General features: G+C 37.7%; 1 protein-coding gene across 2 annotated transcripts in view; it reads left to right on the forward strand.

Moving 5' to 3' along the window:
* LOC150098145 (lysosomal acid glucosylceramidase-like) overlaps positions 1-27,685 on the forward strand; it is a 235,650-nt gene that overhangs the window by 100,398 nt on the left and 107,567 nt on the right. For both annotated transcript variants that reach the window (XM_090406013.1, XM_090406012.1), the window contains exon 6: positions 11,496-11,739. In XM_090406013.1, the coding sequence (XP_090262139.1) occupies positions 11,496-11,739 (244 nt within the window). The remainder of the gene's footprint in view (positions 1-11,495; positions 11,740-27,685) is intronic.

Raw genomic sequence — 27,685 nt, forward strand, 5'->3', positions numbered from 1 at the left:
CACTCTCTGGTATCTCTCCTTCAACCACCCTCCTATCCATCTTACCAACCCTATATCTATCCCCATCTGCTCCAGTTTACTGATTAGGGTTCCATGTGGTATCCTGTCAAAGGCCTTGGCAAGGTCCAGTAGTATCACTGTAAACCCATTACCCCTATCCAGTTCAGCCGTCACTGTGTTATAAAACGTGAGCAAGTTACTGAAGCATGATATACCCTTCACAAAACCATGTTGTCCCCCATACAATATCCCATTTTCATCTATCCAATCCTGTATTCTTTTCTTGACTAATTTCTCTAAGACCTTGACAATGATTCCTGATATGCTAATCGGTCGGTAATTTACAACAGCAGTCTTGGAACCACCTTTATGCAGTGGAACTATTTTCCCCTCCTTCCACCCGCTCGGGAGTAACCCAGACCCGAGACTTAAATTAAACAAAATGGTCAAGGGTACTGACAATTCTTTAGCTGTTTCTCGTACTACACGAGCTGGTATACCATCCAATCCCACAGATGTATTGACATTGAGGTTATGCAATAGACTACTCACCTCCACTTCATTCACCACAATTCCCGTATAATCTACTGGTTTATTAGTTTCTGCAATGTCACCACCTGGATGATATATTCTTGCAAAGTGCTCACTCAGTAACTCAGCTATCTCAACTGATTCAGTTACCTCCCTACCATCGGCATTCTTTAAAATCATTCTGCCATGTACATTTTTCCTTTTACTTGCTACATATCTAAAAAACTGTTTAGGATTCTCTTTAGCCTGCATGGCCAATGTTCTTTCGTAATCCTTTTTTGCTTTTCTTACCACGCTCGTCACCCTTCTAGCCTGCGCTTTATACCATTCATGTGCCTGCCGGTCACCTTTCTCCTTAAATTCCCTCCATAGTTGTTTCTTTTTTTGCAGCTCAAGCTTAAGGGTGTTATTCATCCATTTAACCCCTACTTGATTTATTATTCAGACTCTAGGTATACAGTCAGCCATTGCTTCATGCAAGCACTTCTTAACTACCTCCCATGCACTATCAACTTCTAGTCCTTGCAGTTGTACATGACATGGCACTGAGCCAATCAAACTCCTAAGCTTGTCATACTTTCCAGCCTGATAATTCCACATGTACCCTGTCTTAAGTGAAAATTCTACACCTTTAGCCACCTCCCAAGTCAAGACCCTATGAGCACTCTCACCAATTGGTGGCAATGTGGTCATATTCGTTACAGCCAAATCCTCAGATGTGATTACTAGGTCAAGCACTCTCTGACCCCTAGTATTTTCCATTACATGCTGTCGCAGATAGTTATCCTTTAATAACCGCATAAAATCCAATTCCTTCCTCCCGTGTGTCGTCTCCTCACTCCAATCAATGTGACCGTAGTTGAAATCTCCCATAATAATCAGCCTCCTTCCACTCATTTCTTCTAGTTGCTTGTGCATACTGTCACCACCATCTTTTCCATCACCTGGTCTATAGCAGCACCCAATTATATATTTAGTTCTGCTAGCCACAATCTCACACCAAATGGCCTCAAATGTGCTCTTTTCTCTATCCTGCAATTCAACTTCTATTCTCCTTGGCTGTAGCTCATCAGCTATCATCAACAATACTCCTCCCCCCATTTTATTCTCTCTGTCATTCCTGAACACACTATACCCATCACATTCAATCCCACTAGCTATATCATCTACAGTGAGCCATGTTTCACTAATACCAATAACCTGTGGTCTGGAAGTGCCAACATGGCCAAAAACTCTTCCTTGTTCCTAATACTCCTAGTATTAGTGTACATGAATTTAAGACCTCCATTAGTCCCAACCCTACCTTGATGCCTTATATTAACTATCCCATTCTGGTTTGTTGTCCTTATTTGCTCTAGCATATTATATTCATTCTTACATTCAACTGCCTCCCTAAGGACTGTATATCTACTCCCCCCCCCTTAACAAATCTAGTTAACCTGAATTTGCACATCCACTACATTCAGCAACACTTTCTCAAGTCTTCTTATACCGTAACCATTCAAATGCAAGCCATCCATCTTATATAGATCCTTTTGCCCATCAAACTCACTCCACATGTCCACAAATTCCACACCACTTGTCATACATAACCCACGCATAAAGTCATTCGCAATTAAGCCCCTCCTTTTAAACATTTCACTGTCATACCATGGCAAAAGACTAATCATTCTAACTCTCTCACTCTTTTCTTTTGCTACCTCAAACAATTCATTCAGGTCTTCTATCATTTCCATTTTATCTCCTTTCAAATCATTCATACCTGCCACAACAATCATTTCTTTCAACCTTTCCTTTTGCTCTCGAATAGACTCAGTTACATCCTTTATGGTCGCACCTGTTTGGTACGATTTTGTCAAATCCTCTACTAGCACACCTCGTACTAACGAGTCTCCATACAGCACTCTATCCTTCATTTTGTTCATGTTCACATTCATACGTCTATTTTTCCTGTCATACCTTTTATTATTGGTTGGTTCATTCAGTCGACTTTTGTTCATGCACTCTAGCTGCTATTTTGCCCTTTCTATCGCACCATTCTGCAGTACACAACCATCATACACAACCTGCTGGTATCCTTCAAAGGGCCAATCTCCGATCCATCTAACCAATGTACTATCTATTCCCATTCTCTGCAGCTTGTACTTCAACTTATCATGTGGTAATCTATCAAATGCTTTTGCAAAGTCCAAGAATATCACTGTACATGATTCTCCCTTATCTAACACACTCGCTACCCTATCATAAAATGCAAGTAAATTGCTAAAACAGGACCCACCCTTTACAAATCCACATGCTGACAATAATAAAGAATGCTATGTCCATCAACCCAATCCTGTATTCTATTCCTAACTAGTCTCTCCAACACCTTGATCATAACTGCAGTTATACAGACACTAATTAGAAGCTCTTAGAACCATGCTTGTGGAGTGGTACTATTTTGCTTTCTTTCCACTCCTTAGGAATCCTACCCAATGCTAGATTGATTAAATAACCAGGTCAAGGGCATACATCTGTGGTGCACATTCTTTAAGAATACATGGTGATATGGCATGGCCAGCAATGGTTGGTCGATTGGTAGAGCCTCTGTTACTAATGGCTCACGCAAAAAGTTAAGCAAGTTTGTGCATGGTTAATAGTTGGAAGGGATTCAATTGTTCGATGCTGTTGGCACACTATCTCTTGATGAGTCTTAGGACTCCCTGGAGGTGTCACACAATAATAATAATAATAAGTCATTCATTCCCACAATCTTATTAAGATCTAACCCAATCACAACCTGATACATTTCTTATTCTCCTAATACTTGTCTCCTTTCTATATATTGCATTGCATCATTTACACCAGTATGATATACACTGATAAAATGCTCCTTCGGTAACTCCACTATATCCTCTGCAACTGTTATTCTGCTGCATGACTATTCACAATTGTCAACCTGCCATAATTATTCTTTCTCTTGCTTGCGATATAGAAGAAAAATTCCCTTGAGTTAACCTTGGCCTGACCAGCCAATCTCCTCTGTTACTGCATCTTTTTAGCCTGCACTTTATACTCTTCATGGATCCAACTGTATTGTACCTCCTCCATAGCCTTTTCTTTTCCAGCACAGCTTGCTTAATTTCACAGTTCATCCATTTCACTCCTCCTCTACTGACTCGCTTTACCCTTGGTATGCAGTTATACATTACTCGTGTTAGATACTGCCTTGTGAATTTTCATGCATTGTCAACATCATTTCTGTTCAGCTCATCTACCCAACATACTGATGCTAACATCTGCACGGTTAGCCTAGTAGCCATGAGCTTCACAACCACATGCCTAGGGGAAGGAATATCCTAGGTTCGATTCCCATCAATGATGTGAGGAGCTTAAGGATCTTTCTCAGCCAATGCCAAGGTAGCTGGTCTTGGGCATGGACAGCATGGTTTTTCCTCCAGTTTATCTGGGGTTTTTCATTCTGCAAGCAGGCAAACTGGCCCCCTGAACACACAGGATATAATCACAGGATATTCCTTGACTGCTCCAATGCTAAGGAGCAGTCAAGGAATGAGGGAACCCCCACATGAATAAATAAATTAACTGATGCTAACTGTCTATAGAGCTTCCTATAATCACCCGCTTTATACTTCTACATATACCCATTTTTGGCAGTCATCTTTTCTTGTTTCACCACAGCCAAACAAGTACCACATTATTATCTCACCAACTGGTGGCAGTGTCAACACTTCTTTAACAACTACATCTTGTGAAGTTATCACCAAATCCAAAACATTAAAACCTCAAATTGCTTCAGTCATATGTTGCGTAAGATGTTTATCTCTCATAAATTCAACAAACTCACTCTCCTTGTTCCCATACACTCTCCTTCTTCCATTCTATATTCCTGTAATTAAAGTGGACCATTATGTTAACCTTTTTCTACATGCCTAACCAATTTGCCTGTACATTTCATAATCAGTATTCTCCGCATTCCGTGGCCTATAACAGCATCCTATCAGATATACTAGCCTGTTAATTTCAACAAAATCTGCACATGCACTATCAAATTCTGCACTTTGTGGACATAATTCCTCTGCAATCATTAATAACATCCCACTCCCTTCACATTTCTATCCTTCCGAAAAATTATATATTCTATCCCCGACAACTAAGTTTGACTTATTCCAATTATCTCTGGGCATACTAATTTAATCAATGCAACAAATTCTTGTTTCAAATACTCCTTACATTTGTGTACAAACATAATAATTCCTATATCTTTGAGGCCATTCTACCATCACCAACATTCTTTTTTCTAGCTGCTATACCACACCTCTCTCTCTTTGGTCTGACCACTCTCATTTCCCTGATCCTGACTCTGATTTCCATTGCTACCTGTCTCATCCTCAACTTTATGCATTCCATCACCTTGTGCTACTGCATCACATCTTAAACCTCATACCCATCTTCCTCCTCTCATACAATCCGCTTAGTTGTGCTATCGTGCTTCACAAGTAGACTCTGATCATTTACTACATTAATTAAAACACCTTCAACAAGAGATTTCTTAATACCAAAATTAAACAAAGTCTCTTATTCATATTAAAATTTAAATCTGCAGGCCTATTACTTTTAAAAAATCACGGCACTACGGTTTCGAAACTTTCACCCTACATTACGAACTTGCAAAGAAAGTATTCAGTATTACTAGATTTGAGAACCGGATACAGACTATCTTGATCTTCAATTTTAGTGGAAAAATTTTCTTTATACTTCCTTGCTGATTGGTCACTAACATTTGCAAGACAGATGTTATTTCTTTCAGTTTTGAGAACAGAGGATACGCTGTCCATTGTTGTAATCGGCTTGCAGGCAATTTTTATGACTGGTCATAAACAGTGGTATTCCCTTTCCCAAATATTGAAAGGTTTCGATGTGTGAAAATTGATGATGATTCATGAATACTTCCACGTTTAAAAATACATGGCTTGGTCACTAACATTTGCTACACAGACGTTATTAGGTGTTTTGGGTCTGAGCTTTTCGACATATTCACGAATATTATTCTTCTCAGAATATTTCCACTATAAAATATTTATTCATGAAAAATGCTCTAGGAGAACTTCTCGCAGAATGTACTTCTGCGGAACACTGGTATTTTGCGGAACACAGTTTGGGAACCCCTGAACTATATGATGATGGTATTATAAGTTGGTCTCTTTATCAGACCCAATCAAATGTCCAGGAAATATCAATCCACATAACTTTACCCAAACCTTCCTTGGCTTGTCACCAAAGGTTTTGATGTGTGCTAATAGATCTGTTATAGATCTCTTATGGTAGAATTCATACTGGTGGTCATGAATTACTTGGTGGATCTCATTTCAAAGAGGTTGACTGCTGATACCCTTCTTCCCTGAGAGAATATTACTTGAGATGAAGGTAACAGAATGATAGTTTGAAGGTAGACTTATATTTCCCTCACCAGGTGAGTATGAAAAATTATACAGATGATAAGGGGGTGGGCATTAGTAAAGGAGAACAAGTTTTGATCACTGAGCAGAGCTACCAACAGAACCAGAAGACTTACTAGTATCTAGGCTATTTGACATTCTTCTCTCATCTTTCTGATGAATGATGAAGAAAACAATGTACTGTTTTTGTATAGTAGAAGGCAGTGTGACTAGGTAATCTATGTAGAAGTTGGAGAAGATTGTTATAATTATTATGCAAGCTCCTCCAGGAAACCAAGCACTCATCAAGGGAGGTCATGTCTATGTCACACTATGCATAAATAGCTGATCATATTTTTGTTTAAAAACATTCACTGAAGCTGCAACATCTACTGGTAGTACATTTCACACACTCATCCACACCATAGGACTGAGAAGAATCTGGGCCTGATGCTTCCTATTCACACCCTTACTCTATTTCTGCTGATAACCTTCTTCCCTGAGAGAATATTACTTGAGATGAAGGTAACAGAATGAGAGTTTGAAGGTAGACTTATATTTCCCTCACTAGGTGAGTATGAAAAATTAATGAATATAAAACATGAATATTTCCTTTTTTAAAAATATACCGCTTGGTCACTGACATTTGCTACACAGATGTTATTTCCTTCAGTTTTGAGGACAGAGGATACGTTGCCCTTTGTTATAATACACTTGCAGGCAATTTTTATGACCAGTCGTTAACAGTGGTATTCTCTTTCCCAAATGTTGAAAGGTTTCGATGTGTGAAAATTAACAATACACAGATGTTATTAGGCATTCTGGGTCTGAGCTTTTCGACATATTCATGAATATTATTCTCCTCAGAATATTTTACTATAAAATATTTAGTCATGAAAAATGCTTAGAAAACTAAAATGACAAATTCCAGGAGAACTTTTCTGAACACTTATTCACCTTCTGCAGAACGCAGTTTGGGAAACCCTCTCTCTAATCTAAGAAGTGTAGTTCTAAGTACTTGGTTCTTTGTGCAATATTCGAATGATGGCAGTTGCTGCAGCTCAGTCTACCAATGGCTTGCCACCAAGTCCTTCCCCATTTAAGGACTACATTTTGCATAGCATGCTACAAAATTTGTGTTGTGTGGGGCTTGTGGCATGTATGTGTCCTGGAGCTTGGGAGTGCATATATGTGGAAAATGTAAGAAATGTGAAGAACTTTGTGAGTTAGAGATTAATATAAAAGACCTCAGCAGTATTGCATCAGAGGCGAGAGAAATAAAAGTGGAGTGTGTGGAAAGTTTGAATCATTGTGAAGTTTTTGGAGATGGTCATAGTTGGGAGGATGAATGATGAGTAAGAGTGCATAGTTTGCAGAGAGAGAGATAGATGTACTGAAAGAGGTAGGATGTTTCGGGAATGAGTTAAGAAGCATGAAAGAAGAGACTAAGTGAATTCAAGCGATGAATGCAAATCAGAGTAGGAGTGAGAGAGAATTATGGGAATGATAGAAGAGGAGAGAATAGAAACAGCAGGAGAGAGGAATGAGAAAAATGCAAGGGAGTGCTGGAACCAGTGATAGAGAAATATCAGGACAGTTGACATGTAGGGGAAGAAAGAAAGAAAGCATAAGAGGAGAGAGAGAGAGAGAGAGAGAGCGAGGGATGCAGGTGAGCATGGAAGGAACAGAGTAGTAAAAAGTGTGATGTATGGAGACTTGATGATCCATGGTGTGCAAGATGTGCAAGATAGAGTGCCTGAGGAGTGTATACCTGTAGGAATGATGGGAAGTGTGGCTGTGGCAATTAAGCAGGGTGGAAGAGATGATTGTGATGGTGGGCACGAATGACCTGAGAGGCAGTGTGAATCAGGTGGCAAGAGATCTGAGGTTCATGCTTGAAGTTGTACGGAAGAAGACTCAGAGAGGGAAGATAGTGTGTGTTGCTCAGGTATGATAATGAAGAGCTGAAAAGAAGAGCATTAATAATGAATGGTATGATAGCAAGAATGTGTCAAAAGAGAGGCTTGGAGTATATGGATGCATGGAAGGCATTTGAGGACAGAAAGGCACTGTATGCGAGAGACCACTTGCATTTGAATGAGGAAAGACATAGGCATCTAGAAAGATTGCTGTTCTCTGAATGAGTCAGTGTGTCAGTGCAGGGAAACTAGAATTATCAGGGTGGATGGTAGTAGGAATGGCCTCTTGTGAGAATAGGTACTTGAAAGAAGGGAGAATAAATCAAGCAATGCTGAATCCAGTGAAGTTTGGAGGGAATAATGATAGGTATAGAAACAGTGACATTTTTATTCTTTATACTAATGCCAGGAATATATGTATAAAGGAGATGAATTGGTGGTGCTGATAGAATTAGCCAGTCCAAAGATTATTAGGATCTCTGAGATGTGGTTGATGAAAGATGACATACTAACAGGAATAGAAGTAACAGGGTACAGCATTTTTCAACAGAATAGGAAGGGAAAACATGGCTGTGGAGTACTGCTTATGATAAGTGATGACTTATGTCCTCTCAGAATGGAGAATTTGGAGGGCAATGGCACTAATCGTTTTGAAAGGATGTGGTGTGAGGTAGAGGTGGCTTGGAGTATGTGGATACTCCAAGTGAGGGTGTTGTTACAAATCCAAGTGAGGGCATTGCTACAAATCAAGCAGCACAGAGGGTGAGGAGCAGAAGATGTTTAGGCAGTTGAGCTTGGCAAGTGCAAAAAGAAGAAGAATGATGGTTATGGGAGATTTTAACTACAGCAGTATATATTGGGAAGAGGAAACTGCATGTACAGTAGTAATAAAGGAATGGAATTTCTAGAATTCTTGAGAGATAAATGTCTTAGGCAACATGTAGTAGAAGGAACATGCGGTTGAAGAGTTTCTGATTTGGTCATAACATCAGAAGAGCTGATAATAACCGAGATGGCATCCCCCCCCAGTGATAGAGTGACCATGTGATTTTGACTTGGAAGAGATGAATAGACTTGCAGGAGTATCAAAGAAGAGAGGGGAATGTATGTGGAATTATAAGGCTCGTGATTATATAATAGTCTCCTAAATATCAACTTGGGTCAGTTCCATGGAGGGAGGAATTGGAAGGGTGAGATATCATTAGTGCTGAATAATTGTGAAGAAATATTTATTAGAAGCAATAGAGAGCTGTATACCACGAGTGAAGAGGAGGACACAATTTGATGTAAAGTGGATGACATGGATGACAAACAATATCAAACAGGAACTGCAGGTTAAAAAGAGGTTATGGAAGAGATATAAGGAGAGGGGTGGAGAGCAGATGCATGAAAAATATAAGACTTAGGCCAGGAGAGCGACTAGTATTATAAGGAAGGCAAAATTGGAATATGTGAGGAGATTGGTCCTGAGATCCAAAGAAAATCTTAAGGAATTAGTAAGAGGAGAAATGATTGCAGAAGAATGACATTGCTGGATAAAATGTAAATAGAGTTGACTGGTGCAAAGGATATAGTGGAATTGCTCAATGAACACTTTATTGGTATTTCATCTTGGAAAAGTAGGTTTTAATACTAGAGGGATAGGGCAGGTCCAAGGATTGACATCTAAATACCGAGTACTCTGGATGTCAATAAAGCAGTGGGACTGGATGGAATTTTGCCATGGGTTTTGAGAGAATATGCTAAAGAACAGCTCTATTTACATGGCTTTTTAGTGCAAGTCTGGCCAAGGGAAAGGTACCTGCAATGCAAAGATACCCAAGCATAAGGGTGCCATTCACCCTTATGCTTGGGTATCTTTGCATTGCATAAGGGTGGTAGCAAAATTTTGGAAGTGTCAAGTTATAGACCAGTTTGTGTTTCATCAGTAATTGTTAAGATCTTGGAGAAATTAGTGAGGGACCATATACAGCTTTGGGCAGATGAGGGTAATGTTATCTGTGAGAATCAACATGGATTTGTTAAGGGGGCACTCTTGCTTTAGTAATATAATTCCCTTTTATAATAAAGTGACAAGAGCAGTTGATGAGAGAAAGGCATATTCTGCCATTTTTTTGGATTTTTCAAAGGCACTTGACAGAGTACTACATGATAAGCTGATATTTAAGTTGGTACCCATGGATTTAGATGTCAGGTTAGTGAACTGGACTCAGGATTAGCTACAAGTGGGGTCCCACAGGGCTTCGTACTGGAACCTGCATTGTCAGTGGCTTGCAGATAATGTGAAGCTGGGAAGGATTATTAGTAATAGTGCACATGTGGCAGCCCTGCAAGAGGATTTGAATAAACTGGACTAATAGGCAAATGAATGGGGATATCAGTTTAATGCAGCAAAATGTAAAGTCTTGAAGTTTGGGTTACATCGATTAGAGGCTGCAAACTCTGTCGGGGGGGTATGTACAGGGGAGGCAGGGGATCTGGAGGGGTGATGATTGATAGAAACCTGAAATTCGGGGAACATATTGCAAAGGTGGTGAAGGTAACCCAGAGGATTGCTACAATACCGAGGACACTGACCTGCATAGATAAAAGAGTTGTCATTCCATTGTATAAAGCGGTGATCAGACCACACTTGGGCTGCTGTTCTCAAATTTGGTCTCCAGTGAAAAGGGTGCAGAGGAATCTGCCTCTGCACCCTTTCCACTGCACCCTAATACCTAGGATGGTATCAGGACTGTACAAGGTTAGTTATGAAGACAGGCTGAGGGAATTTGGGCTACTATTTTGGTGGATAGAAGGAGAGGTGATATGATTGAGGCTTTTAAACTGTTGAGAGTTGGTTGTAGGGTGAGGCAAGGGGGCCATCCCTGGAAGTTAATGAAAGGGAGTTGTGAGCAAGAGGGTGAGGAGTAGTTTCTTTGCATGGAGGGTGGTTGAACCATGGAATGTATTGCCTGATAGAGTGATGAGCACACAAACGGTCAATGAGTTCAAGGAGTATATGATAGATTTTTTGTTTTCTAGGATGGGCTTTCCGAGATGAGTCTTTTGACTCCATGGAGGCCTGAATCATAATAATAACAATAATTATTATTAATGGAATGGAGTGAGAAATTGAAAAGACCAGCGAAGTGATGGTTGACAGGGAGATGAAGTTTAGAGCACATATTGCAAAATGTAGGCAAAATAGCTCAAGAGATCACTTGAAAGTTGAAAACTACACTGATAAGTACAGATAAAGAGTGTGAAAAGGAGCGTGGGCTAGATTTTTTGTTGGAGAATTATGAATAAGTGGACTGGGTTACCAGATGCCATCATGAGTGTTTGTCTGTGAATGAGTTTGAGAGGTGTGATAGACATTGCATAAATAGTGTGAGCCTCCATGGAGATGCCTGTGCAATAATATAATAATAATAACATCAATAATATAATAAGCTAAGCTTTTTTTTTACACATTATCTGTTTTTTAACACAACATTTTAAAAAAGAAGTATGTCATGAAATTTTATTTATAATAATGCTGAATCTAATATTCACTTATACAATGTTATTTATAATTTTTGTATTAAAAAATCCAGCTGTTTCATATCATGGTTTTCTCTGCTTCAAGGTTTCTTCAGGCATATGAAAAATATAATATTACTTTCTGGGGTATTACAATACAGAATGAGCCACTTGATGGAATGATTCCTTCATTTCCTTTTCAAAGTATGGCTTTTACTCCAGAACTTGAACGTGATTTTATCAAATTGAACTTGGGACCATCTCTTCAGAAAGCCGGATATGGATCTGATAAATTAAAAATTATGATAATGGATGATCAACGTTTTGCTTTGCCTATTTGGGCAAAAAAGGTATGGGTTTATTATTATTTTATTTATTTATTTTTGATGTAATGTATTAACTGCAGGATGAATTAAATTTATATATTCATATTAAGCCCTTTCTGTTTATCTAATTAAGATAGCTTGTTTTTAAAATTGTTATTGCATATCGTTAACTATCCAATGGCTAGCACAACTATCATTGTCAATGATTTTCATAAATGTTTATATTATTAAAGGTTATTAAATAAATAGGCAATTCTTTGAGATCAACTTCATCATCATTCTAAGGGACAGTCCCCTTTGCTATGGCAAGTTTCCTTTTCCAGGTCATCCTATTTCCAGCTTTCCTCTTTAGTAGTTTATAATCTCTTCTGATTAATCTAAACAACTCCTCTATGAATGTATATTTTGGCCATCCTCTTCTTCTTTTCCCTAATATCTTCCCTTCTAGTATGTTTATAACCCAATCCATTCATTACATATCCATATGTGCCCCAGGAATTTCATCTTTCTTTCTTTCTTTCTTTCTATGATTGTCTTCTTCAATACTTTGTGCTTTTATTTCATGCAAGACTTCTTCATTGGTTTTTCTTTCTCTCCAATTTATTCCTAGGAATACTCTCTAAGAGTACATTTCAAATGCTTCAGTTCTTTTTCCAGTCTTCTTCTGTTCAAGTCCAAGTCTCATATCCATATAAGAATATGCTCCAAACATCTGTTTCTATAATCTAACAGATAAGCTTAGGCGTTGCTGGTTATTCATGACTTATTTTTCACGGTATTAACAACACCACAAACACTTTTATCAACAAGGATGTTTTATTAACGCTAATATTTCGCTGATTTTCAACTCAGCATCATCAGAGCACAACACACATGTAAACGCGACAGTGAGTGAGTGAAACAATATAATTGCAGAAAGACAAAAGATCTAAAGTCCTATTTTTGGCGCCCTCTAACAAAGAAAAAAAAAAAAAAAGGCAGCAGTTATCCAGGAGTTTTTCTTAGGATAACCGTCTCCCAAATTTTTGGCAAATTAATGCAACCATATTTGTTAAGGTTGGGAGAATTCTTCAAAGCCATTGCTGACTCAAAAAATAGTCTTTCAGATCTATAACGACTCCTAAATAGCACATTCGTTTTCCTCCATCTAATCCTGTGTGAAGGAGTGTCCAAAGCGTGGTCTGCCAGTCCCGACTTGCCATAGTAATAGTAGCGAATGTATCTTTCATGTTGTTCCAGGCGGATGTTCACTGATCTTCCTGTTTGCCCATAATAGGCCAAGTCACAGTCACATGGAACTTCATACACTCCTGGGTGTGCTAAAGGGTGAAGTTTATCCTTTGGTGAGCGGATCAGAGTTGCCAGCGTGACATGAGGCTTGAAGGTGGTGCGAAGGCCATGTTTCAATAATACTTTGGCTATCTTTTCCGATGTACCTCTGATATAGGGAATAGAAATAGTCATGTTGTATTCTTGTGTATTAGGGGGGGGGGGCAGAGTAATGGGCCTATGTAGTATTTTTTCTATTTTGTAGGGATTGTAGCCGTTGGCTAAGAACGTATGGCGCAGGTACTGGAGTTCAGTGGTCAGAGCTGTATCGTTAGAACAAATGGCTCTGGCTCTGTGTGTAAGTGTTTTTAAAATGCCATACTGTTGGACTGGATGATGTGATTGTTTATGTAGGTATCTTCCTCTCTTCTTCCTTATCTTCTTCTTCCTATCTAAGAAAAACTCCTGGATAACTGCTGCCTTTTTTTTTTTTTTCGTTAGAGGGCGCCAAAAATAGAACTTTAGATCTTTTGTCTTTCTGCAATTATATTGTTTCACTCACTCACTGTCGCGTTTACATGTGTGTTGTGCTCTGATGATGCTGAGTTGAAAATCAGCGAAATATTAGCGTTAATAAAACATCCTTGTTGATAAAAGTGTTTGTGGTGTTGTTAATACCGTGAAAAATAAGTCATGAAATGTTTCTATAACTCTTTTCCATATATCTTTGCTTATCTTACTTGTAATAAATTATCTCTTTTCCCGTAATACTTCTTTTCCCATAGCTTCTTCAGATTTCCTTACACCTTTCATTTTCTTGAATAGTTCATCCCTAATATATGAACTATTTTACACCCTTACTTATTCTAGTCACTATTTTAGCTATTATATTTTGTTCACTTAAGCCTTCCACTGTTATTTCAGTTTTTTTTTTTCTTTTCTGCATTTATTTTAAGTCCATAATCAGATAAAACATCATCCATCTTAGATAATATCTGATTTAGATCTTGTTCATTCTTAGATAATACAGCTATATCATTGGCAAAGTGTATCATATGTATCTGCATTCCACCTACAGTTATCCCATTCATTCCTTCTTTTATCAATTTCATTGCATTTTCTATATACAGGTTGAAAAGTAAGGGTGAAAATTCACAACCTTGTCTTATACCTTTCATTATTTCTGTAGTTGCTTAATTTTCCTGTATTTGTACCCTTATTTTCGCTAGTATAAAATTTATACAATTTCTTAATTAGTCTTTAGTCATTCCAGTCTATTATAATTTCCTTCATTATTTGAAAAACCTTGTTCCATTGTACATTATCAAATGCCTTTTCTAAATCTATAAAAATGTATATAGCTTTATTTATTTGACTTCTTTGGTTTATTATTGTTCTTAAGTCTAGTATTGCTTCTCTAGTTCCTTTACTATTCTGGAATCCAAACTAATCTTTATCTAAATAGCATTCAATTTTTGATTTTATTCTATGCTTCACTATATTTAATATGATCTTTGAGGCATGACCGAGTATACTTAATGTTCAATAATTTTTACAGTCTATTGCATTCCCTTTCTTGGGTATTGTTACCATCAAACTATTACTTTCTGCTTTCATAGAAATCAAATACTTCCTGTCCCTCTTGATAGATTAGCCTAATCACTTTAAATGAAGCTTCTTGTGTTGTGTCTGCTAGAATTTTCAGAATTTTAGGCAGTATTTCATCTGTTCCTTCCAGTTTTCCAGTTAAGTAGTTCATTAATAGCTCTTTTCATTTCTTCATCCAGTATCTCTGGTCAAAGACTTTCTTTTTCAACTTCATATTCTGGTTCGATAATCATTATTCATATTTTCTCTACTATATAAGTTTTCAAGTCCTTCCATCTGTCAGCTATTTCTTTGTTACCAATAAGTAATTTTTTTGATTTCATACAGTTGAATATAAATTAAAAACAGATATATCTAATATTATATATCTGTTTTGAATTTATATTCAACTTCTTTACATATTTCTTTTATCCAGTTCTCCTTTGCTTTTTTACAATCTTTCAATTTAATCTTCCTTAATCTTGTTCCTTAGTCTTTGATACTGTTCTTTGCTTTACTTTGTTCTTCTATTAACTTAAGTATCTCATTTGTGACCGAAGACTTCGATGGTTGTAGTTTTGTAAATCTGATGACTATCCAGTCTTTTTCAGTCTTCTTCTCAAACATGCAACCTGTTTCTTTTTTAAATTTATTTTTTTATATCTGAGGTCTTCAGTAGTTCAATATTCCATTTTTTCCTCCTTATATTTATTTTCTTATGTTTTATTTTACATTTTGCAATAACGAGTGAGTGGTGACTCTCTATCTCAGCTCTTGGGTAACTACATCATGGCTTAATTTGGTTTTTGTATCTCATCTTGATTAGTATGTAATTAATCTGGTATCGTGTGACATTCCTAGGAAGGACCCCCCCCCTCCCTGCTTTGAGTCTTTTGACTCCTTTGAGGCCTAAATAATCTCCTGGTGATTTCCATATATAGTGTCTTGATTTTGATACTTCAAAAAATGTGTTATCAACTATAAGGTCATGCTGTTTGCAGAAATCTGATAATTGTTCTCCTCTTGCCTTCCTGCCTAGTCCAAACTATCCAGTTTCTTCACATTCACTGTCATATTCAACCACTGCATTAAGTCATCCATTATAATGAGATAGACTATCTGATGATAATTTATATTATTATTACATGACACCTCCAGAGAGTCCAAAGACTCATCGAGGGAGGGCACCTACTACTCTGCATCTTTTTGTCTCCACCACCTAAAATGAACCGCAACTACACTAACGCCTACCACCACTAGTATTTTCATATGAAAGCTTCTCTTCCAGTACATTCATTGTAGGAGCCTTATAGCTAAGTCAGTATTGACATTTTCCTATGGAGCATGGGTTCAAATTCCACTCCTCTTAAGTCTTTATAAAGGACTTTTAGGAAGGGTGGTAATTTACTTTCAGAATCTCAGATTTTTCATCCCTCTAAATAGGCATCCATTAGACAGATAACAAAGAAACATAGCAGACTATATAGGTAGAGATTAAATAAGACTATTTGCCAGGACAAAACATTTCAAAATGGTGATGTAAAGTGGTTAAAGATGTAAAGGCTGAAGTGGTTAATATACCAATTCTCCAACCAGCAAGCTGCAGGTTTTAATCCATATATGGGCATGGATGTTGATGATTGTTTTTAGCTGGAAGATGAATTTCATGTTTTTTATGTGGCTCCCATCCATGAAAGGTTTTTGTAAACCTATACCGCATTCATATCATGAGTGGCTGAGGATTATTTTTATTAATTTTATATATTCTTTTGTATTTTTTTTAAATATATTTTTTACATAATTTGAAAATCCCTGCTCTAGAGCCCAAACAGGGAACTTTTTTTCACTCCACTTTGAGCAGGGAGGTGGTCTCATCCCCAACAATCAAATTCATCACCCACCTAAAGACAATCACAAACATCCATGTTCATGACAGGACTTGACCCTGTAGTTGCATGGAAAGCAGATACGTTAATTAACCACTCAGCCACCCAGGTTGGTAAATAATCTGTACTAGTCGTGTTTTTCTAATGAAAAATATGACTCACAGAAAATGAAAAATCAAATATTATTATTATTTCTCAGGCATCTTATGTGGAGTCAGAAACTCATCATGGCAGACCCACTCTCACACAATATCTATTCTGCATCTCCTTGAAGTCTTCCCCATGAAGCACTCACAGCCCCTTCTGGCAACCCATTCCACCCATTTATCATCCTCCAAGGCAAAAGTTTAGTCATAACACCCTTGCTAACCACACTCCTCAATAATTTCCAGTGATGATCCCCTTGTTCTCTCCCTTCCCACCATGTACTGAAAAAAAAAGCAAATGAAATTAAAATTAAATTAAATGAATGTACACTTGTGGTATTCTTCCTGTAACATCTCCATAACTGGTGATGTGGGTTAAGATATTTCTACAAGGAGGAATTACATAGTTTTTCCTGATGATTGGTAATGAATGGCTTACACTGAAAAAAAGTCTTCAGTGTCAATCCTATAAAACCTCTTTAGTAACTTATATGCTTCTATTATGTCTTCTTATTTGGCTGTCAGCAGTTTTTGAAGCTCACAAACCTTCAATTTGTTTTCATAAGCTGTATTCCATAGACCTTCCACAATCTTAGTTACTTGCCTCTTGAGTGCTGTATATATTCCATTAAGCCACATGAAAGCCTCTCAACGTCGCTACCACTTCTTGCACTCCATGAAATTCAGGGAACCAGTAGTATGTGACCTTATTAAAGCCTTATAAAGAGGAATAGTAACCTCTTTATCCCTGCTTGTCAATGCATTCTTCAACAGCCACCTCATAATTTGATGTGCTGTTTTGTCTACCTTTGTAATTTGTTCTCTATATTTCAACTCCCTTATCCACAGTGATCCATACATCCCTTTGGGCCTTGCAGTAAACAACTAGTTATGTGCCCTTCTTCTGAACTCAACTCCACCATACACTGCTATTTTTTTTTTATACCCATTAGCCATTCTCTTATCAAAATCATCAGCTTCATATAAATCTATATTTGCTCCAGTTTATGCAAGAGAATTCCATGTGGAATCCTGCCGAATACTTTTGCAAAGTCCAGCAGTAGCGGTTAGTAGCTATTTCTTTAATCCAACTCAGGTGTCACTTAATTATAAAAAAAGTAAGCAAATTACTAAGGCAAGACCCACCCTTCACAAGACCATGTTGTTCATATAAAAGTATCATATTCCTGTTCACCCAGTCCTGAATTTTGCTTTTTACCAATTTCTTCAATACCTTAACCACCACTCATGAGATACTAATTGGCCTATAATTTGCAACTTCTGTCTTGGAGTTTCCTTTATGCAATGGAACTATTTTGCTCTCTTTCTACTGCATTGGCATCGTCCCAGAACTGAGGCTCAAATTAAACAGCTGGAGCAGGTACCAATTCTCTTGCACATTCTCATTATATACAGTTTCAAAATTATCACTCAGTAATTCAACTATTTCTCTTTGTTTCTGTCACCTTCCTACCACTAAAACTAGTTGAAATCATCCTTCCATAGTAGTCATTTTTACTTTTACTTGCCACATAGCAAATGCACTCTTCACTAACTTCCTCTCATAATAAGCTTTGGCCTTCCTTACCACACACTTCACCCTTCTTGCTTGTGCCTTGCTGTTCATGGGTATCACCTTTTACTTTATTTATATTCATATTCTCTACGCAGCTTTTTTTTTTGTCTGTAATGCCTGCTTAATGATGCTATTCATCCATCTAACTTCTATCTGATTTATCTTCCTGACTGGATGTACAGTCTGATACTGCTTTCCTCAAGCACCCCTTGGTTATCTTCCATGCACTGCTAGCACCCCCCCCCCCCCCAAATTTTTATGCTATGGCATTGCTCCAAATTGACTTAGTTTGTCATAATCGTCTGTTTTGTAATTCCACATATACTCGTTTTAACAGAAAATTCTGCATGTCTGACACTCTGAGATTAAGATCACATGATTGCTTTTTACCAGTCAGAGGCAGTGTGACTCTATTGCTTACTGCTAAGTTCGCTTTTGCCATGACCATATCCAGCACTCTCGAACTCTTGTCCCCTCCATTACATGTGATTTCAGGTAATATATTGCTTAATAATATTGCTTAGCAGCTATACAAATTCTGTTTCCTTCCTTCCCTGTGACCATTTCTCCCTCTAAAATCTGTCTCCCCATAGTCGAAGTCTCTCATAATAATTACTTGAAATGCACCCATTGTGCTAATTTGCCAGTGCATGCCATTTATATTCCCCTTTATATCTCGTTGGCTATATCAACAGCCAATTATGTATTTCATCCTACTGGTCTGTCTCACACAGGATAGCCTCAAATAAACTGTCCTCTTCATCCTCCTTAATGTACTCATACTTTTTTGAGGCACCACTCCTTGCATTCTGTACCCTTTATTCTCTCTGAAAATGCTATATCCCCATGACTAAATCATCCTCTGTCAGTCAAGTCTCAACAATGCTTATAACTATTGGCCAAGTTGAACTAACCAATGGAAAAAACTCTTAACCCTTATACTTTTGACATTATTATAGATAAACTGCAATACTCCCTTCATTCAGCACCGTCACCTCTCTTACATCAATGAACATTACATGAATGAAAAATCAAAAGTATGTATCAAAGAGATGTGTGGAATTACAGGAGAGAAGACTGTGATAAACTGAGGAAATAACCTTCTGCAGCACTGAAATGGAGAAAAATCAGTAGTACATAGACTTGGTTCCAGATCTATTACTTATGGCGATGCAAAATTGTATATCTATGGTTAGGAGGATATACAGTGGTGCTTTAGTTAACGATGGTAATCTGTTCCAGGATTACCGTCGTTAACCAAAACCGTTGTTATCCAAGGCACAATTTTCCATAAGATTTAATTGAAAATCGATTAATTTGTTCCGGCTACTCTCCACAACCATAGTACACATTAAAAATGCAGATAAAACTCATTCAACACTCATTCAATTTACCATATTTTTATGACATTTTAAATGTCATAAAAATATGGTAAATATCATTTATTTATTATACAATACTATATGTATTTGCTACAAAAAATTAACATTAATAAAATGAATTGTTCATGAAAACAGTTTTTAATTATCAATCTTCACTAGAAGGACAATTGGACTCACTTCGGAGTTTTTTGACAAATGGACCTGTAAAAAAAATGTCTAGGGTTGTTTGCTTCTTCTACCTCTTTTTTAAAATGTTTCTGAAAAACTGCATGGACTTTTCATTAAATAGATCTGCAGTTCTAATAACCTCAGATTTGTTTGGATTCCATTTCATAGCAACGTTTTGAACTTCCTCCCACTTTGCCAAAACATATTTTATTTCATCAGTTGTAATTTGTTCTTTCTTTCCATGCTCATCTTCAGATGAAATTTCCATTTCCTTTTCTTCACATTGCTGCTTGAAAAGTTCTTTTAGCTTATCAGTAGTCAGTTCTCAATCATGCATCTCCAATAATTCTTCAACATCGTCTTCCTCTACTTCCAAGTTAAGATCATGAGCACTTGCCACAATATCCTTTACCAATTTGTGTCCTTCATCTGAAGTTTCTTTATTACCAAAGGAAGGACACAGTTTCCTCCATGCTGCTTTGAGACATTTCATTGTTACTTCTTGTCAAGCCTTTACAATTAGCCTAATTGCTATGACAATGTTGAATTCTTCCATCCAAAATTTTCTTAGGGTTATGTTGGTAGCCTCACACATTTCAAAGCACCTGGTAAAAAGTGCCCTTGTGGAAAGTTTTTTAAAATTTGCAATTATCAGCTGATTCATAGGTTAAATCAGAGATGTAGTCTTGGGAGGAAGAAAAATCACCTTGATAAAATCTAATTCCTCTGGTTGCTCTTCTTGTATGCCCGTTGGATGGCCAGGTGGGTTATCCAAGGTTAAAATGGCTTTTAGAGGCACATTGTTTTGCTCAAGATAGGCTTTGACAGCTGGTCCAAACACCTCATGAATCCAGTCTCTAAATTTTATTCTTGTTACCCAAGCTTTGGTGTTAGACTTCCACAAAACACCGAGATTGGATTTGGAGACATTGAACTTTTTGAATGCTCGGGGATTTTCTGAGTGGTAGATTAACATTGGTTTTATCTTGCAGTCTCCACTTGCATTTGCTGCTAAAAGCAATGTTAACCTATCACTCATTGGTTTATGGCCAGGGAGTGTTTTTTCTTCTTTTGTGATAAATGTCCTGTTGGGCATTTTCTTCCAAAATAGCCCAGTCTCATCACAATTGAAGATTTGTTGAGGTAGGTATTCTCCTTCTTCTATAATTCTCGTAAAGCAATTGATAAATTTATATGCTGCTGCTGCTTTGTCAGCACTAGCTGCCTCTCCATGTCTGACCACATGATGAATTCCTGTTCTTTTTTTAAAGTTGTCAAACCAACCTTTGCTACCTTTGAAATCATCATCATCTACCTCAGAACTCCCAAAGTCTTCTTTTTCAAATCTTGATAAATATGTTTAGCTTTTTGACAGATTGCATTTTGTAATGTAGTAGCGCCTGCCATTTCTGTTTCTTTGATCCAAATTAGTAATAGATTTTCCATTTGCTGAAAAAGATGCCCTCTGATATTCAATCTTGAAGTTCCCTTAGCAACCTTAGCTACCATAAGTTCTTCTTTTTTAGCCAAAATGGTTGATATTGTAGAATGACTGGTTTCGTATATTCAAGCTAGCTGCATAACTTTCACACCTTCATGATGTTTTGCTATTATTTCTTTCTTCTGTTCAATAGAGAGAATTTTTCTGTTTTTTTTTTCCCTCACTAGCTTTCTTTTTATGACCCATTTTGTCACATGGTAAAAAAATGCACTCTATAAAAAAAAAGAGACTCAAAATACGGTATTATTACAAATTGTACAACACTAAGACAAGGGATACAAAGAGCATATCATCACCTGAAAATTAAAGTAAAAGTTCAAAAAAAAACTTCTTGAAATAAAAGTTAACAGTTAAATTTAAAACCTGCAATTTTTGACTTAGTGTATTTTGCTTGTAAGGTGACGATATTAGATACAGCACTTACTGTAACATATACTAGTTAGTAGCTTATAGATACAATGATTATTATACAGATGAGATTTCATTTTGCCTTTAGAATAGCGAACAAACTGTGACATACACCTGCTGATTTATTGTCTATATGAACCAACACAAAAAATAAATGCTTAAATACTCATTTTCATTATAAAATGCATTTATAACCACAAATTAAAAAAAAAAAGCACAGTACACTACAAGAAAAGAAACAATAAATGTAAAACATAAACAGCTGGCTATGATGGGTCAAACATATCTGAGCTTCACAGCTATGTCGCGTGGCTGTTCTCTATTCGACAATGTCTTCCCGTGCGTGGCTGAGTGCGATCGGAAAATTCTGGATTTTGAGATCGGATAGAGGTTCACATAATTGAGAGTTGTTAACCAAGAGATTTTTTTTCTTACAGCCACTTGTTGTTAACCACGTATGTCGTATCTGAGGCTGTTGTTAACCAAGGCACCACTGTATAAAGTAGGGGTGAAAAGTATGACTTGTGTAATTATGTAAGAGCTGCTGAGAAAGAAGTTGATATGGAAAAGAATAAAGAACAGGTTACACCTCAGCAGCACCAGGAATATAAGGAAAGTGATGAGTGCAGTTAGGAAAGAGATATTGGCTTATTATTATTATTATCCTAAGACCCCATAGGCTCTTCTAAGAGGTCCCTTTTGTTGTGCACACAGCTCATCATACCATGATGAGCTGTGTGTTTTTTTGAACTTTTACTTTTATTTTCAGGTGACGATATGTTCTTTGTATCCCTTGTCTTAGTGTTGTACAATTTGTAATAATACTGTATTTTGAGTATCTTTTTTTTTTTTATAGAGTGCATTTTTTTACCATGTGACAAAATGGGTCCCAAAAAGAAAGCTAACGAGGGAGAAAAAAAAACAAAAAAATTCTCTCTATTGAACAGAAGAAAGAAATAATAGCAAAACATCATGAAGGTGTGAAAGTTATGCAGCTAGCTTGAATATATGAAACCAGTCATCATTCACAACTCTCCATGCAAAAAACCAGCTTCCAGGGATGACCCTCTTGTTCTTCCCCACTTTCCCACCATTTTATGAAAAACATCTTCAGTGTTAAACCTATAACAACCCTTAACCAAATTGTACATCTCTATCATACCATCCCTCTTCCTCCTATCCACTAGACTCTTTAAATTGCATTGTCTCAACCTCTCTTCATATTCAACATTCCAAAGATCAGAAACTATTTTGGTCATTCACCTCTGGACCTTCTCCAACATCTCTTCATCCACTGCTCTCAAACTCTCTATGATGTTACATTCACAAGGATGATGAAAGATCTTTATGAACTACTTATTAAATATCTCAACTATATCCTCTGCATTAGTTTTCCCTTATACCATTTTCTCCAATCAGTGCCATCCTACCATAATTATTCTTTTTTTTTTTTTGCTGGCTACATAATGAAAAAAACTCCCTAGGATTTGTTTTGGCTTCATTAGCTAACTGCCGCTCATACTGAACTTTTGATACCCTTACCAACAAAGTCACCCTCCTTGTCTGTTCTTTGTATTCCTCATGGAAATGATTATTACCATTTATCTTATATTACTTCAATGCCTTCTTCCTCTGTATTACATGCTTAATCTCGTTATTCCTCCATTTCACCCCTACCTTATTTAACCTTCTGACCTTTGACTTTGATATACATTTAGACATTGCTTCTACTAGATTTCTTGAATATCACCCAAGCAATATTGATATCCTTTTCACCCAACTCCTTATTCCATGTTACAGCTGCATACCGTTTTTTCTTGAACTTCTTATAATTACCAGCCTTGTAGTTCCACATATACCTTTTCCTAATGGAAGTCCTCACATGGTTGGCAACCATCCAGGTAATCACTTCATGGTCTCTCTCACCAACTGGAGGGAGATTTGACACTTCAATTATAATAGTATCCTCTGATGAAATGATCAAATCTAAGATACTCAATTCTTGTTTGTCTTATGTTACATACTGTCTGAGGTAGTTATCCCTCAAAAACTCAGGAAACTCATTTTCTTTACTTCCAGTTGCTATCTTGTCATCCCAGTCTATATTGCCATAATTAAAATCACCCATAATGATCACTCTCTTCCCATTTGCTTGGCTAATTTGCTTATACATTTCTTGCTCACTACCAAGTCTATAGACATTCAACATAGTATTTCATTCTATTCACTTCTTTATGCTGTTTCCTGAGCTTCTCATAATCACCAGCCTTGTAGTTCCACATATACCTTTTCCTAATGGAAGTCCTCACTTGGTTGGCAACCGTCCAGGTAATCACTTCATGATCTCTCTCACCAACTGGAGGGAGATTTGACTGATAGAGTCGTGAGAGTGAGAACGGTCACTGAGTTTAAGGAGTGGTATGATATACTGTGTTTCCTAGGAGGGATCTCCCACGCTGAGTCTTGATAGACTTTGTGGTTCCCAGGAAGGACCTCCTGCGATGAGTCTTTTGACTCCATGGAGGCATAAATAATAATTTATCACACCATACTGCCTCAAAACTACTCTCACTATTTCCCCCTTGCATCTCTACCTTGTATGGGCATAACTCTTTTTTCTGTCATCAATAGCACTCCACCCTTTCTACCCTTTCTGTCTTCACAAAATACATCATACCTTCCATCTGTATTCCTGTCAGGATGTCATCCTCAATCAACCATGCCTCACTTATTCCAACAATTTTTGGGTGAATGAACTCAATCAATGAAGTCATTTCATTTCTCTTATTTATGATACTTCTATGTTGTATACAAACATAACAGCTCATTCCTGGATCTATAATAAGTTTCACTGATTCTACTTATTAGATGTCACTCCTCCATACTTTCATTGAGCCATTTCTTTTTCTCCTTACTTATTCCAGACCCTTCTTGAAATCCAAATGCTCTCCCTACATCCCACCCAGGCCATCCCATTCACTTCTTGTCTAAACACATATTCACTTCCTCTTTGAGCATCAACCTTTCTCACACTGTGTTCCCTTGTCAGCCCCTAAATCTACCTGTTTGTCTTACACACTTATTCTCTCATTTTCTATACTCATGCTACTTACTTCATTCATAAGCACCACTTCAATCTGTCCTTCCTTACTCTCCTGCTCTTTCATGTCGCTTCTTACTTGCTCATACGAAAGGAGTTTGGCCGAGGCAGCAAAACAAAATCCTGGAGAATTATAGTCATGTGGCAAGAAAAAAGGTTACTGAAAACAGCACATGAATTACATTTGCAAAAGATGCAATGGAAATGTTGAATGAGTATTTCCTATTGGGGGAGGGATAATAATAATTATTTGTTATTATCTGCTTAATAATAACAATAGGAAGGAAGATAGATTTAATCAAGAGAGTGCTTGATGTTAATAAAACTGTAGGACTCGAAGGCTTATCAGTATATATTAAGGGAACATAAAGGTACTGCCTTGACTTAATTATTTAACAAGTTTGATAATTGATAATGGAAACAGTAATATATATATATATATATATATATATATACTGTTTCCATTATTGTGTAGAGGCTTAAGTGCTGTGAGGACATTATGTTGGAGGTTTAATGGATTTTTTACAACACTCAAAAAGAATTAAAATAGAATTTAATACTTCCTATATTTCCTCCTAGTCACTAGGACATCTACGGCGATTACAAAGACAATTAATGTAACATGCACACAAAAACTTACAATACTAAGCCCAACCACGTGGGTGACAATAAAGTCCTATCTAGGTGGAGCGCCCTCTAAGGGCAGTAGTAGGTGGCCTGGAATGTAAGGTGGGACCTCTGGTGATGACTGTTTCCCAAATCTTCAGAAGCTTAATGCAACCGTATTTGTTAAGATTTGGTTGGTTTCTGAAAACTGCTGCTGCTTCTAAGAAAAGTCTCTCTTTCTTGAATTTGCTGTGGTGGAGCATGGTGGTTTTCTTCCATGATACTCTGTGGATGGTGTCCAAAACATGGTCAGCCAAGCCTGAATGGCCATAGTTGTGTTTAACGATGTACGACTTGTGTTCCTCCAGGCGGATGGATGCTGATCTGCCTGTCTGTCCAAAGTACGCAAGCTTACAGGAACAGGGTACTTTGTAAACTCCAGGCAGAGAGAGAGGAGGGAGCTGATCTTTCATAGAACGGATAAGGGTAGCCAGTTTGCGGTAGGGCTTATATGCTGTGTGTAGGTTATACTTTTTTAGTATCTTGGCTATTTTTTCCGAAGTGCCACAGATGTAGGGTATGGTGATGGCATTTTTAAATTCTTGTTGATGAGAGGGACGGGGAATGGGGGAGGAATTGATTATTTTTTTGATGCTGTGTTTGCTGTAGCCATTGGAGAGGAAAGTTCTGTGTATGTGGTTAAGCTCAGTAGTGAGGGTGGCTCCACTGGAACAAAGATTGTGGGCTCTCTTGGTAAGGGTTTTAATGATGCCATATTGTTGTGAGGGGTGGTGGTGGGAGAGTTTGTGAATGTATCTGCCTGTGTGTGTGGGTTTTCTGTATACAGTGAAGGCAAGTGTATCATTAGGCAGGCGTGTGACTAAGGTATCTAGGAAGGGTAAACAATTGTTCTTTTCCTTTTCCATAGTAAACTGGATTCTTGGATAGGCTATTAAGATGACTGAGGAAGGAATCTAACGTGTCTGGGCCATGAGGCCAAACAGAGAACACATCATCAATATATCTTAGCCAGATAGAAGGTTTGAGTGGGGCTGAGTCTATGGCTTGTTTTTCGAAATCTTCCATATAGAAATTGGCAAGGGGGGGGTGAGAGTTGGGAGCCCATGGCGGTTCCCTCTATCTGCTTGTATATTTTGTTATTCCAAGCGAAATACCCAGAGTTGATGGCGAAGGAAAAGAGATCTAAGATGTCAGAGGGAAAAACGTTTTCTAAGAGAGATAAAGTGTCAGTTAAGGGAATATTGGTAAACAAGGAGGAGATATCAAAGCTTACTAATATGTCTGTATTATTCAAGGTTAAATTTTCTGTGAGGGCTTTAAAGTGGGTCGAGTTTTTTATATAGGAAGCTGAATTTCCGGTGAGGGGGGACAGAGAGTTGGCCAGCTGTTTAGACAGTCTGTAACAAGGTGCATTGGTGGCATCTACTATAGGCCTGAGTGGGGAATTAGGCTTGTGGATTTTTGGTAAACCGTATATTCGGGGGGGACGGGAGCGGAAAGAGAGCCCACAATCTTTGTTCCAGTGGAACCGCCCTCACTACTGAGCTTAACCACATACACAGAACTTTCCTCTCCAATGGCTACAGCGAACACAGCATCAAAAAAATAATCAATTCCTCCCCCATTCCCCGTCCCTCTCGTCAACAAGAATTTAAAAATGCCATCACCATACCCTACATCCGTGGCACTTCGGAAAAAATAGCCAAGATACTAAAAAAGTATAACCTACACACAGCATATAAGCCCTACCGCAAACTGGCTACCCTTATCCGTTCTACGAAAGATCAGCTCCCTCCTCTCTCTCTGCCTGGAGTTTACAAAGTACCCTGTTCCTGTAAGCTTGCGTACTTTGGACAGACAGGCAGATCAGCATCCATCCGCCTGGAGGAACACAAGTCGTACATCGTTAAACACAACTATGGCCATTCAGGCTTGGCTGACCATGTTTTGGACACTACCCACAGAGTATCATGGAAGAAAACCACCATGCTCCACCACAGCAAATTCAAGAAAGAGAGACTTTTCTTAGAAGCAGCAGCAGCTCTCAAAAATCAACCAAATCTTAACAAATACGGTTGCATTAAGCTTCCGAAGATTTGGGAAACAGTCATCACCAGAGGTCCCACCTTACATTCCAGGCCACCTACAACTGCCCTTAGAGGGCGCTCCACCTAGATAGGACTTTATTGTCACCCACGTGGTTGGGCTTAGTATTGTAAGTTTTTGTGTGCATGTTACATTAATTGTCTTTGTAATCCCCGTAGATGTCCTAGTGACTAGGACGAAATATAGGAAGTATTAAATTCTATTTTAATTCTTT

This window comes from Typopeltis vanoorti, chromosome 16, assembly GCF_054136105.1.
Source record: "Typopeltis vanoorti isolate ZY-2024b chromosome 16, IOZ_Tvanoo_1.0, whole genome shotgun sequence".
Classification (NCBI taxonomy): Eukaryota; Metazoa; Arthropoda; class Arachnida; order Uropygi; family Thelyphonidae; genus Typopeltis; species Typopeltis vanoorti.